Consider the following 14,589-nt stretch of genomic DNA (forward strand, 5'->3'; position numbering starts at 1 on the left):
TGCGGTTTCAGGGCTGGCCACCCTTGGCCGCATCTGCGAGTCAAGGCCCGCACCTGCGAGCTCGCATCTGCGGCTGACCAACCGCAGGTGCGGTTATGACAAAAGCTGGAGCTTCAGCTCCTCCTCCAATTTTCCAACTTAGCTCGAGCCTCGTCCGATTGACGCTCGGGGCCCCCAAGGCCCTGTCTGAACATACCGACAAGTTTGGAATCATAAAACGGACTCGCTCGAACTCTCGGAACGCCCGAACAACATTAAAAGTAAGAATCACACCCTAAAACTAATTGAATCAAACTTATGAACTTCAAGTTCTTCAATCTACTTCTAATGTGCCGAAACGTACTTATACTACTCGGAATGATACCAAATTTTGCGTGCAAGTCTTAAATGACATTATGGAACTATTACCGGTCTCGAAATCCCGTTGGACCTCGATATCACAAAAACCCGCTCCAAACCAAATTTAAAGGACTTCAAAATCCTTAAGGAATCAACTTTCACTATTAGGCGCCAAAACGCTCCCGGTCATCCCAAACCCGATCCGGACATACGCCCAAGTCTAAAATCATCATACGGACCTATTAGAACCGTCAAATCCCGATTCCGAGGTCGTTTACTCAAAATGTTGACCGAAGTCAAACTTGGCCTTTTAAGCCAACTTTAGGGAACCAAGTGCTCCGATTTCGATCCAAACTCTCCCAAATCCGAAACCAACTATCCCGGCAAGTCATAATTCAGTAAAAGCAAGTACTGAAAGTCTTATTTAGGAAAACGGGGTTCTAGAAAGCAAAACAACCAGTCGGGTCGTTACATCTGAATAGTAAATAATAAGATTGTTTATTTTTTGAATATTTGAAGGTATAAAACTTATCTTTATTTTAGAAATTAATGGATAGAAATTTTCAGATTAAATAATAAAATATAATATTATATTGACAAAATATCTTTTTATGGTAGTTAGTGCCGCCTAGGGTGGTGGTTAGTGGTGGCAAAATAGATTAAAAAAAAATAGTTATCTGCAGATATTATCCACTTAAAATGGGTGGGATACTGAACTTTTAAAAAATGGGTCAAATATAGATAAGAACCATATTATCCGCTTAAAGAATGAATAACCAATGGTTAACTTTTATATTTGCAAAGACTCAAATTGAGGGTTCCTCAAGTTTGGGAGACTAGAATTCTCCCAAAAGTGATCATATTCAAAAAGCCATTGATAATATGGAAATCCATATTATCCGCCGGTTAACCCCTTTTCTATCCGTATTAAATATGGATTGGTCGAATAATTTATTCATTTTTACATTACCCGTTTCCGGCCCGCTCATATCCGACCCGACCCGATCGTTTGCCACCCCTTATGGTGGTTGATGATGGTTGTTGTGGGTAGGAAGTTCATTCTTCTTGTTGATCTATTCAGTATTTCAGACTTCAGGGCCAGAACGGTGTCACATAAGCCACCATACTGTTATGGAATATAAGTACAAAAATGGATCGCAGCACCAAATAGCTCAGATAACTTTCTAAGTCAATGGAAAATCTACACTCCCCTTTCTCCATTAAACAACAGATTAGAAACTGCCTTTTGTGGACCCAATGTGTGTTTAACTTCAACAACCCAAAGATTGATAATCCCTGCATCTGCACTGATGGGTGAAGGAAAGTTGACATCTTTAATGAATTGGGAACCTAAACTCTTTGCAATCAAGATTCAAGAATAAATGGAGAGGTGATAGACGCCTGAGCTTAGCTCATAAGGAGACAAATCTCCTCCAATTGCATGCTCAAGTGGATAGCATGGACGACGGCATCCCTCCTTTGCATTCTCAGATAGGGTGTCTTCCTGCCTTTGTTCACTGCATACAAGATGGGCACCAAATTCCCTAACCAGGCAACTCATGCTTAACGAAATAACAACTTGATCTCCTCTTTGTAGCTGATCTCCAAACTTCCAACGACTTAACCATAGCATTGGATTACCAGGAGCTGCAATCCCATAAACTGTTGGACCATAAATCCATTTGATCCCCTTGGTCTTATTTCTCACTTTTATGAAGTGCCTTACGTTGAAACATTCGTCATAACATTCTGCATACGCAATGCATATCTCTAATCCTTGTATCTTGACGTTAGGAAGTTGAGGCACAGAGAAAGCTAATGAGCTCCCTGAGCTTATATTATTGAACTTGGTAGGAACCTTGCCTCCAGGAATGAAAATGCTGTGTATACCAAATTCATACAGTCCCTGAACGGGACCTTTGCTTTTTGTTGAGGTCAGATAGTTGCAAAGTTCCACATCTACTGCTCTGACCTCCAAGTTATCTAGGCAAGATAGATCAACAATATCATCAATGTCTTCAATAGGATCTAGCTTGAATACTCCCTGAACCTCAACCAGATTTCCACAATTCTCTAGGTGCAAGTCAAGTGACCTCATGAAGTTGGGTAAATTTGTTACTCTATTCAGTGATATGCAGTTACGTGCATTCAATAATTGTAAACTCAATGGAAGTTTTGGGATCCACTGGAGCTTTGTGCAGTCAGCTAACTGAAGGGACTGCAGCATAGTTAGGCTCTTCAGGCTCTCTGGCAGGGTAGAAATGGAATTTCCTCTTAAATTCAGATATTTTAAGGAGGACAGGACAGAAAGATCATAGGGAATAACAGTGTCAGTCAGATTGCAATGTGAAATATCCAAACTTTGTAACGTGATCTGAAAGAGTTCTGACATTGAACGTGCTGACTTTGGCCACGGTGACATCCAAGACCAGAAAATTGAATAGACAGATTTAGCAGGCGGAGAGTCACTACATATCGGCTTTTCACCCTTAGAGGCAAGTTGATCTCTGTTAGTCACATTCAGCGGAAGTGCTTGCAAAAAATTTTGATTTCTCATTGTCGTGGAAAACTCCAGCTTCGAGCACCCACAGAGTGTTAGTTCTTCTAAGGATTTTATTTCCCTAATCTTCCTTGGAAGCTTCCTAAGGCTCTTGCATCCCTTCAGATTTAAAACAAGAAGTTTATGAAGTCTTCCAATGGACTCATGGACCTTAACCAAACATATGCAATGTTCAAGAATAACTCTTTCTAGACTCGGCAGTCCAGAGAAGTCAGGGGTCTTCATGAGACAGCGTGAGTGACTAAGATCAAGTATCTTCAATGATAGGAGAGACTGAGGAAAAATAGATAGAGAGGTAGAGAGAGTCAGTGAAGAAAAAGTACCAAAATGTTTGCCAGGACACAAATAACCACAACATTAGACAAGAGTGGAAGTCAGCAAACCTTTGCTCCCTCCCATGTTTGGTGCAAGTTGCTATTGCTCATTTCAAGAACTACAAGATTTTCTAGAGGGAAGCCACTTGGAAAGGAAGTTAATTGGAATTGATACCAGCACATCCATCTTAATTTCTTTGGAAATCCTTCATAGGTGCCAGAAAGCTGCACATTATCAAGCTCAAGAAATCTCAGTTCTTGCATTTTAAAAAATGCTTTAGCACTTATTCCAGCTTCATTTGGTGCAGTCTGTGATCTTGCCGTAACAGAATTCACTCGATGCCAAGAGAAAAAGCGTAGGCAAAGCCTCTTTGATGAGTTTTTGAGAATCAATGTTGAAGTATTCGGTGAATCATCACAGTGAGGTCTTTTTGATATATTTTCATGTTTGTCTGGTTTGCTTTCATCTGATCCACGCATTTTAAGAGTGAGCCCCTCAATAGATTCTGTAACCTGACATGGAAAGTAACATTGAAGTGAGCACGAGCACCAGGAAAAAGAAGCAAATTGTTACAAGACGAGTGAGACATACAGTTTCTTCCTGCAGTATACTGAGGGCATCCTTGTGATGCCAGATTCTGCTGCGTTTACTAGGTTCTGTGGGCGATTCTCGGCAGATGACCTCTTTACCCATTTCTTGTAGTAACTGATGCATCATTAGCTTGTTTTCAGGAGTCACTGTCAGAAGACATCTATCGATGAGATTCTGTATTTCAGCAGTAGCATGGAAACCACATTCATCAAGAATTTTGATTGTATAATCTTTGTCCTTTCCGACAAAGAAGCAAGCAATATTGAGAAATACATTTTTCTCATGGTCATCAGGCAAAGCTTCATAGCTTAGTTCAAGAATTTTATGGTTATGGAATTCAGAATATCTTTCTAATTTATTTATTGCAGCTTCCCATAAATCTATACTTCCACCACGTAGCGAAGAGGCTAGAACTTGAAGAGCTAAAGGAACCCCTCGACAATGTTTAACTATCTGTTTGGATTGCATCATGTACTCCTTGGCGGGATGGTCTTGACCAAAAGTATGCAAGCTGAAGAGCTGAAGCGCCTCATGAATGTCAAACCTCTTGGCTTCATACATCACACAAGCATCGTGAGGGTTTACCAAGCTTTTATTTGTAGTTGTTGTAATAACTTTACTCCCAGGAGGAATCCAATCTCTTGAATCAAGTATTGCTTTCAGTTGGTCCAAATCATCAACATCATCAAGAACCAAAAGAAACCTTCTGTGAACCAAACATTCTTTGATCTTAGAAGCTCCTCCATCAATATCATATAGATCAATCCTATCCTCTTTCAAAAGATCTGAAAGCAGATTTTTCTGTAGGCTAATCAGACCGCTGCTTTCTTTTGCAATTTCTCGAATATTTGCAAGAAAACTGCTGTACTGAAATCTGTCACAATGTAGGTTAAAAAGAGCTCTGGCAATGGTTGTTTTCCCTATTCCAGGTTCTCCATAAATCATCAATGTGTGAGCACCAGTCAAGCTATCTTGTAACCAGAAACTAAGCTCTTTCACGCGGTGATATATTCCAACTGGATATTGGGCAATACTCAAAACTTTGCGACTCATCTTACCCCAGATGTCCTCAACAATTTCTTGAATAAACGTTAACTCATCCCTGACAGGAAACAAAGGACCATTCAGATATATCATATTGGTTGAAATGCATATGTCACAATAACAAGATGGAAGTCGAATGTCCGGATAACCCTGATGTCAGAAGATAAAAGTAGTAAATCAACAAAATATTATAAATATCCAAAAAATTGAAAGTTTTGTCACACACTTAAGAACACGTATGTTTCACAATGCAGAGTCAAAAGACATTTCATTTAGGTTACCCATCTTCGAGAACTATCCCTGCCATATTTGCAACCTCCTTGAGAGATGCTCTCCATATCTTCACCTTTGCTATCTGCTCATTCCTTCTTTCACCCTTCTCCCCCATGATCTGCTCTTCATAATTATGAAATGCTTTTGCATAAGATCCTGTCTGCTTTCTCACATGGGATGGATCCATATGATAGAACACAGGTAGAATCATATGACTGGCACTGTGCTTCCTTTCCAGGATGTTCACAAGTTCATCTAGGCACCTTCTAGAGTATGCATAATCTTCTGAGAATACAATTATTGAAATTCTCGCTTCCTTGAACGCTTTTTGCAATTCTGATCCAACAATCTTTCCTTTCCTAGCTTCACCATGTTTCTTGAATGTTCGAAGACCTACACGTGTCAATTCTGTGTGCAGAAGATTGATGAAGTTCATACTGATCTCTTGGCCTCTATAACTCAAGTATACATGATAAGAGCATCTAGGCCTGGAGAACGATGCCTTTTCAGCTCTCATCATGAACATGGATCAAAGCTCTAAACGAAGACGTTCTTTAATCTGCAAAGTTCATCGAAAGAAGGGAAAATAACTGTATAAGTTACTGAAGATAATGTTCTCTCATGCATCTCATGAAACTGAATGGACAAACACAAAATATCTCAAATTGGAAGATAGGAAGGGGTTACTACAGCCAATCTTTTGTCTTTTCAGGCTTAGACATGCAGATATTTATTCATCATAGTTGCTTGATGCAGCAGCATTGATGCTTTTAGCATAAATAACTTTGGCAGTAACAGTATCTATTTGACATGGATTCTCTTTACACCTTTAACAAAAATGACTGATTTAGAAAGGAAACAAAAAAAGAGTGATGTAGTCAAATGTACTATCAGCTATCTCCAGATTACAACATCCGGACTCTTGACTTGAGTATTAAATTGTACTACCAGCTAACTCCAGATTATGACATCCGGACACTTGACTTGAGTACTAAATGGTTTTCTTCAGCGTAGGTCCTATACATTCAGAAGTACAACATGCAAATATTGATGACTTTTAATATTAGCTATAGTGATGACTCAGAACCGTCTTCAGGTGGTATTATTTCTTGTACTGATAAGTAAAGCGATAACTCTACTGAAAAGGAGAGGAGGGAGTGAGCCCCCACCCCACCCCACCCCCAAAACAAAAGAGAAAACTTTGCCAGAATCACTATATTATATAACCTCATTTATATATAGCCACAAATACTGTGCTAGGACTTCCAGTAAAACCAGAAAATTATGATGCAAAGATGATAATATGCACATCGTTCAAGAAAAAACCACAGTTAGAATCTGCAAAGTAGGAATCTTGGAATGGCAAAAGAGCATTTGTTCCCTTCAAAGTCTCTTCTTGGTTTTTCCATAGATTGCTGTAAGTTCTTTGTCAAATTAGATTGAACGGCGAAGGTTAGAACTATTTTCACCTTGAATAAGGCACCCCTATAGCGCCAATAAACTAGATTTGTTAACTTGACATGAAAAGTAGAGGCACGAGGAGCCAAAGGCTGATGCTTCTTTTCTCTAGCTTGGTCACTCTTATATAATTTTGTCTAATTTATGCCATAGATGATGCCATCACCAATTTTAGAAAGAGTGTGAGATTTATTAAGCAAAAAAAAAAAAAAAGTAACTAGTTTCAAAGAGAAAAAAGAGATACTTTTAAAGCAAAACAAGTAATCAACAGATCAATTTAAATGAACAAAGTCAATTATTGTAATGATCTAACAACTTCTCAGGTTCAATCTCACCCAAACTCAAGTAATTAACCATAGGGAGGCAAAGCCTTGTAACTAATCCAATGTTTCATAACTATCCTGTTTTACCCTATTCATCTGCACGTTTTTTTTTTCCACCTTAAATAATAAAATATTGTTCTGAGAGGTAAAGTGTTTACATATATAGCCAACATCCCTCCCATGTTTTGTCGACGTGGGATTCGCCTAGCGTGTCAAAAAAAAGTAACCCACAAAGAATTTTTGGAAAAGAAAAAAGGAACATGTATTTAACAAGATACTGCAACTAACCCAAAAAGAAAAAGTTTTGTATCTGATACTACAATGATCAGCATTACATGATTTTAAGTATTTCCACAACATTAAAGTACATAAAGATAATGTAATCGTCTTAGGCAGGACTTAATTCACTAATCCACTAAGCCTAAAAAGGAAAGAAAGATGTACTCAAAAGAGACAGCTTTTAAATATTTTGTGCTCAGAATTCTTAGAAATCTATAACTTCAAAGAAGACTAGCCAATTTAGTTCAGTAACAACATACCCACATAACATAGAATTCCATAGTTAAAAAAGATAAGGGTAACAGAAACTGAAGCATTTCAAGGTGCAATAGATCTAGTTTGAGAGATTATATAGTTACCTGGCTTTTCAGATGAAAAAGCTTCAGCTTTGGGTTGAATCTGAAATTTCAGATGCAGAACTTTTGTATCTATGGTTATGCATAGCCGAAGCAGTGCAGAAGAAGAACCCCAACAATCCATGGGGAAATTCAAAGGAAGATGCTCAGATGGAGCACAGTGGTTGCAAAGTAAAGTCAACCTTGATATATGTATTTGTTAAAGATTTGATTTATCAAGTGATATAATTTCTTTGATATCCCTTCAGGTTTCATAATACTACTTTTTATTAGCGGCAAAGGTTCAAGTATACCCTTCCTCCTGCTTTGGTCTAAATATACCCTTATTTTGTTAAAATTTCTCCAAGATAGACATCTAATACCACGTGCCACTAATATTTGATGAGGTGGATGCTATCTTAACGCCCCTAATCCATAAATACAATTTTTCATTATAGCAGTAATGATAGCAATAGTGGTGGAGGGGAAGGAAATTTTAATGTTAAAAAGAAAATAGAAGGGAGGGGTAAAATGGGTTAGGGCGCTGAGGTGGCAAGCCATGTGGCATCCACCTCATCAAATGTCAATGCCACGGAAGATTAAATGTCCACTTTGGACAAACTTAATGGAAAATGGGTTTATTTGAACCAATGGTATAAGACAACGGTATATATGGATTCAAAATATAACGAGTGGTACATTTAAACCTTTTCTGATAGTATAGAGGTATATTTGGACCTTTTTCGTTTTAATAAATATCCTTTCATGATTTGAGATCCTTTTTATTTTGATGTTATTTTGGAGTAGCAATGTTTTAAACTAATTAACATTAATGCAAAATAATTAAAATCTGGTGGATTTGTCTTTTCTAATAGTATCATATTTTGTATTTTTTTAAATTAAATTTAGTAATTGTTGGGTTTTGTTAATAAAAACAAAAGAGGTATGAATGGAAAATGGTGGGAAAACAAATGGAGGAAATGAAATTTTGAAGTAGTTCATTTTACAAAGGAACTTTGTCCCTCATTGGATGGGAAGAGGAAAATTCTTGTGCTTATATATGGAAGCACATCTTGTAGCTCTTAAAGAGTTGAGAAAAGTGCAAGCCTCGCGTTGTCGTCGCTCGCTCAGCTCGGCTTCGGCTTCGGCTTCATTTGATATGATTGATTGATAATTTTTTGGACCAAAGTTATTTTCCTTTTCCATCATTTAATATTTTCTTTTCTAATATTTTTTTCGCGGAAAAAAAATAAATTTTGAAATTCGCAGAATTATTTTCCAACGGTCGAGTTCGCGACCAAACATTCCACTCAACAAAAAATTTAAATAATTTCTGCGGAATAGACACCTTATCAACGAATAGACACCTTTGCACCTGTTGGGACTCAACTTCGTCGGCTATAAATAGAGAGGCTTATGTCACGTCCTTAGTCGTTAACTAAGTACACGTGCGGCACTTGACAACTCGCTCACGATCTTGCACCAACTTGCTCACGTTCTTGCTATGCCAAGTCAGCCTTGCTACATTCAAGATCGCTAAGAGAATGTTAGAACACAGGAGAATTGCCAAAGGAAACTTTTGTATTAGAGAGAACTTGATTGTTTTGCTTGGTGAGTTTACAAATGAATGCTCCCTATTTATACTAATCACCTAGGGGCTAGTGTGTAAATAATAATTGTTCCACAAGTTCTTCCGTATTTATAAATAAGTACACTCTCTAAAATCTTCTGTATAGCTAGAATCTTCCAAGGACTTTCCTAGTAATTCCATAGGGTTCTAGGGTCTTCCCAATGAAACCTATACATTTTTCTAGAACCTTCCTACAAGTGCATAAATATCTAGAGCTTTCCCAAGAAAATTCTCCATAGTTATAGTATTCCACCAAGATCTAGTCCCTAACTTATGTAACCCTTCCATATGGCAAAAATATATGCCAAGTGACACCTACGTGGCATGATAATGTGGAGGGTCATGACACTCTCCCCCACCCAATTTTGTGCCGCCCTCGGCACAAAGCATCGACACGTACGCGCACACCTCGCCTTGGCGTCACCGGAAATCTTTGTCCATTAGCCATGATGCCCTATGAAGTGGTTCGCCTTCCCATGTTACAAGGTACTGGTCACCTTTTTTTTGCCCGATTTGTACTTTGGACGGCTAGCAATGATGGCCTCGATCCTCTGCCCATAGGATGCCCTTTTTGCTTTTGGCCTGAATCTTCCCATGACTCAACCAAGTCTAGCAGCTTCTCAAGCATCGGGTCCATGCTTCCACTCCCTATATGGTTGCCCTCCGTGGTCCAGCCTTACTAGTAACTTGAATCCTCTGCGGTGCATCTGAGTCCGATAGCATGCCATCACTTTGTAACTCGCCATCCTCTTCAACTATGTCCGTCCAAATTTTCTTGCTGCCACCATGCTCCATTTGCATGGCGCCGAGATAGGCTTTGGAATCCCCTACTTTCGGCTTAGATTCCAAGCGCATCCCTCCAATGCAGGCGGTTTCTCCTGTATCACCCTTATATGCTTGAGCAAAGTTCTCGATCACTACTGCAAGTTTCCCTAACTCTGGGCATTCACTTGCCCGATGTGATCCTTTGTCGAAGTAGCACCCTCCCTTAGGCACGTACTCGTTGCTGTTTTCCGGCCCCTTGCCGTTTCTCTTGGACCCTTGTCCGTTATGGGATGGCCCCTTGCCATTACCCTTGTATACCTCGGCTATGCCTTTCCCATTGTCCTCGTCATGATCTCCCCTACCTCTATCGGCGTTCTTCTTTGGACTTGGCATGCTCCATCTTGAAGTCAACGAGCGACTTGGCTACCCCTATGGCCTCGTCCATGTTGGCTACTTGATGTCTTCTTAACTCTTGCTTTACCCAATTTTGCATCCCATCCATGAAGTAGAAGAGGGAATCTTCCTCGGGCAATGACATGATTTGCAGCATTAAGGTAGTGAACTTGCGCACATACTCCCGAATTGTGGCCGTCTGTCGGAGCTCCCTTAGTTTCCGCCAAGCCTGATACACCACATTCATCGGGTAGAATTGCTTCTTCAACCCCTTCTTGAACTGCTCCCACGTCTCAGTCTTGCATAGCCCTTTTTCATTGTTGGCACACTTCCGACGCCACCCAAGCACGGCAGCCTTGGTCAAGTACATTGAGGCCTTGCATACCTTAACAACTTCGTCATCCTCCTTGACTACCTCAAAGTACGTGTCCATCCTCCAAAGTAAGTCTACAGCCTCGTGTGCGTCCCGTGCACCGCCATACTGCTTTCTCTTAGGGACCTTCACGTTGATCCCTTCTGCAAGTACCAAGCCCTTGGTAATTCCGACCACGGTTCCTTACAAAACTTCCTTCTAGCAATCTCTTGTATTCTTTCTAACATTCCTTAGTCATAACATGTGCTCTGATACCACGTTGTCACGTCCTTAGTCGTTAACTAAGTACACGTGCGGCACTTGACAACTCGCTCACGATCTTGCACAAGTTGATCACGTTCTTGGTATGCCAAGTCAGCCTTACTACACTCAAGATCGCTAAGAGAATGTTAGAACACAGGAGAATTGTCAAAGGAAGCTTTTGTATTAGAGAGAACTTGATTGTTTTGCTTGGTGAGTTTACAAATGAATGCCCCATATTTATACTAATCACCTAGGGGCTAGTGTATAAATAATAATTGTTCCACAAGTCCTTCCATATTTACAAATAAGTACACTCTCTAGAATCTTCTATATAGCTAGAATCTTCCAAGGACTTTCCTAGTAATTCCATAGGGTTCTAGGGTCTTCCTAATGAAACCTCTACATTTTTCTAGAACCTTCCTACAAGTGCATAAATATCTAGAGCTTTCCCAAGGAAATTCTCCATAGTACTAGAATATTCCACCAACATCTAGTCCCTAACTTATGTAACCCTTCCATATTGCAAAAATATATGCCAAGTGACACCTACGTGGCATGATGATGTGGCGGGTCATGACACTTAGCCTCATTTTCCACCACCGAAATCTGAAAATCTATCCCCTCTATCTTCTGCATTCTGCATTGTTTTCAAAGCAAAAATGTAACATTTTTGTGTGATTTGCTCCGCCATTTGAGTTTGCCGAAGTTCGTGATTTGAAATGCCGCTATCATAGAATAGGTATTCCATTCTATCATGGGAGGAATTAATCTGAAACCTTGGGCAATTGGAGGAGATTAAATTCCTTAAGGACACACAAGAAACTTGTGGGCTCGGAATTTTCTTTTTTTCGTTACCTTAAACTAACGTCTTCTGATTTTCTGGTTTTGAATACAGAATACTAACAAGCTTAAGGAATTTAAATTTATTTCTGTATTCATCTTACATTCTGGTTTGGGAGACTAAAATCGTAGTGATTTTCTACTCCCGTTTTGGAGATTAAAATCTTCGGATTTTCTACTCCAGTTTGAGATTAAAGTCTTTGTGAATTTCTACTCAATGTGAGATTAAAATCCTTGTGATTTTCTACTCGGTTGTTTCTATTCGATTTGAAGATATAAAAATTTTACCGAGATACTAATTATGTTTGTGTAATTTTTTTTTATAGAAAAATGACAACGAGTACGAAACAACATAATGGTTCTGTTGGAACGACTACTCCTGCAATGGCTACGGCCTCTTCAAGTCGCATAACGCCTGCACCGGCGATGGCACCGACAGAAAAGCCCGAAATTTTTTTCGGCATGGACTTCAAACACTGGCATCAAAAAATGTTCTTCTACCTGACCACACTCAGTCTGCAGCGCTTTATCAGCGAGGACGTTCCAGCCTGGGGAGAAGAGACTCCGGCTAATGAGTGATTTATGGTCACGGAGGCATGGAAGCATTTTGACATCTTGTGCAAAAATTATATACTGAGTTGTTTGGAAGATGGCTTGTATAACATTTACAGTGTCATGGAAACTTCGAAAGAGTTGTGGAACGCTTTTGAAAAGAAGTACAAGATGGAAGATGCTGGACTTAAGAAGTTTGTTGCCGCAAAGTTCTTGGACTTTAAAATGGTTGACAGTAAGTATGTCATAACTCAAGTTTAAGAACTGCAAGTCATCGTTCATGACCTCCTTACCGAAGGTATAAATCTAATCAATATTTTTATTAAAGATATTGATTATATTATTAACTTTGAACTTATGATTGTAGGTATGGTCATAAATGAAGCATTTCAAGTTGCGGTATTTATTGAAAAGTTGCCTCCAATGTGGAAGGACTTTATAAACTACTTGAAACATAAGCGCAAGGAGATGACGTTGGAAGACCTTATTTTTCGCCTTAGGATTGAAGAGGACAACAAGGCTGCAGAAAAGAAGTCTCGTGGAAATTCAACAATAATGGGTGCAAATATTGTTGAGGAAGCTTCAACGAGCAAAAAGAGAAAGAAGCCGTCTGGACCAAAGAATTACCCAAGCAAAAAGAAGTTCAAAGGTAATTACCACAACTGTGGAAAGGTTGGACACAAGGCTGCTTAATGTCGTGCAACAAAGAAGGACAAGAAGAAAAGCCAAGCAAACATGATTGAGAAGGATGATGAAATAGACGATTTATATGTTATGCTTTCGGAATGCAACCTAGTCGGAAATCCTAGAGAATGGTGGATTGATTCGGGGGCAACTCGTCATGTTTGTGCTAACAAGGAGTTGTTTACTTCTTATGCTCCCGCTGGACCCGACGAGATAATTTTTATGGCAAATTCCGCTACTGCAAAAATTGAAGGAATGGGCAAGATAGCTTTGAAGATGACTTCTGACAAGATTGTGACTCTAAATGATGTCCTTCATGTTCCTGAAATGCGGAAGAATTTAGTCTCGATATCACTTCTAGTCAAGAACGGCTTTAAGTGTGTTTTTGTTTCTGACAAGGTTGTAGTTAGTAATAATGAAATATATGTAGGAAAAGGTTACCTTACTGAGGGCCTTTTCAAACTCAATGTAATTTCCATTGATATCAATAAAATTTCAGCTTCTTCTTACTTGTTTGAGTCAAATAGTTTATGGCATGAACGTTTAGGCCACGTCAACTTCAAAACTTTGCGAAAAATGATTAATTTGAAAGTATTGCCTAAGTTTGGATGCAATAACTCCAAAGTCAAATATGTGTGGAATGAAAGTATGTTAAGCATCCTTATAAGTCAGTTGAAAGGAATTTAAATCCTTTAAACTTAATTCACACAGATATTTACGACATGAAGTTAATACCATCTCGCGATGGGAAAAAATATTTCATAACTTTTATTGACGACAGTACTAGATATTGCTATTTTTACTTACTTAATAGTAAAGATGAAGCAATTGATGCATTCAACCAATACAAAAATGAAGTTGAAACGCAACTAAATAAGAAGATCAAAATGATAAAAAGTGATATGGGCGGCGAATATGAATCTCCTTTTGAAGAAATATGTTTGGAATATGGCATTATTCACCAAACAACTGCCCCTTACTACCCGCAATCTAATGGAATTACGGAAAGAAAGAATAGAACGTTAAATGAGATGATGAATGCCTTGTTAATAAGTTGTGGTTTACCTCAGAACTTGTTCAATCGAGTTTCCCATAACAAAACGCAATCCATTCCATATGAAAAATAGAAAGGAAGGAAACCCAACTAAAAATATTTTAAAGTGTGGAGGTGTTTGGATAAAGTGCAAGTCCCTAATCCCAAAAGGGTAAAGATTGGACCAAAAACTGTTAATTGCGTTTTCATAGGATATGCAGAAATTAGTAAGGCATATCGTTTTTTGGTTCATAAATCAGAAAATTCCGACATTCATATTACTAGGGTAATTAAATCAGATAATGCTAAATTCTTTGAGAACATTTATTAGTATAAAATGGAATGTGAGTCGTCTAGTAAAAAATCTAAGCGACCTCGGGAAGAAGCAAAGGAAAGTACTTTTGATGAGGAAAATCCAAGACATAGTAAATGTCAAAGGACAGCTACTTCCTTTGAACCAGATTTTCTGGCATTCTTATTGGAAAATGAGCCTCAAACGTTCAAAGAAGCAATGTCTTCCTCGGAAGCACAATATTGGAAAGAGGCAGTCAATAGTGAG

The 14,589-nt window shown here is 38.8% G+C and overlaps 1 protein-coding gene across 2 annotated transcripts; it reads right to left on the bottom strand.

The window, feature by feature from the left end:
* Window positions 1-1,430: 1,430 nt before the first annotated feature.
* LOC109211804 (disease resistance protein RML1A-like) lies at window positions 1,431-7,776 on the bottom strand. Of its 2 annotated transcripts, XM_019375381.1 has the most exons (5): window positions 7,542-7,776; window positions 5,131-5,681; window positions 3,806-4,907; window positions 3,283-3,726; window positions 1,431-3,172 (listed from the first exon to the last, which is right to left on the bottom strand). In XM_019375381.1, exons 2-5 carry the CDS (start codon window positions 5,646-5,648, stop codon window positions 1,712-1,714), a joined length of 3,525 nt encoding a protein of 1,174 aa, XP_019230926.1. In that variant the 5' UTR covers window positions 5,649-5,681; window positions 7,542-7,776; the 3' UTR covers window positions 1,431-1,711. The 2 variants fall into 2 exon arrangements, with proteins under 2 accessions (XP_019230926.1, XP_019230927.1); XM_019375382.1 differs by lacking the exon at window positions 7,542-7,776 and having other exon boundaries at window positions 3,806-4,999; window positions 5,131-5,285.
* Window positions 7,777-14,589: the final 6,813 nt, after the last annotated feature.

This window comes from Nicotiana attenuata, unplaced genomic scaffold (assembly GCF_001879085.1).
Source record: "Nicotiana attenuata strain UT unplaced genomic scaffold, NIATTr2, whole genome shotgun sequence".
NCBI classification, from domain to species: Eukaryota; Viridiplantae; Streptophyta; class Magnoliopsida; order Solanales; family Solanaceae; genus Nicotiana; species Nicotiana attenuata.

Excerpts from the sequence above, each read along its gene's own strand:
- LOC109211804 (XM_019375381.1), bottom strand. The coding sequence starts at position 5,648 with ATGTTCATGATGAGAGCTGAAAAGGCATCGTTCTCCAGGCCTAGATGC. Across the intron at positions 4,908-5,130 it reads GGGATAGTTCTCGAAGATGG|GGATGAGTTAACGTTTATTC; the intron begins GTAACCTAAATG and ends GTTTCCTGTCAG. Across the intron at positions 3,173-3,282 it reads AAACATGGGAGGGAGCAAAG|TCTCTCCTATCATTGAAGAT; the intron begins GTTTGCTGACTT and ends ATTTTTCCTCAG.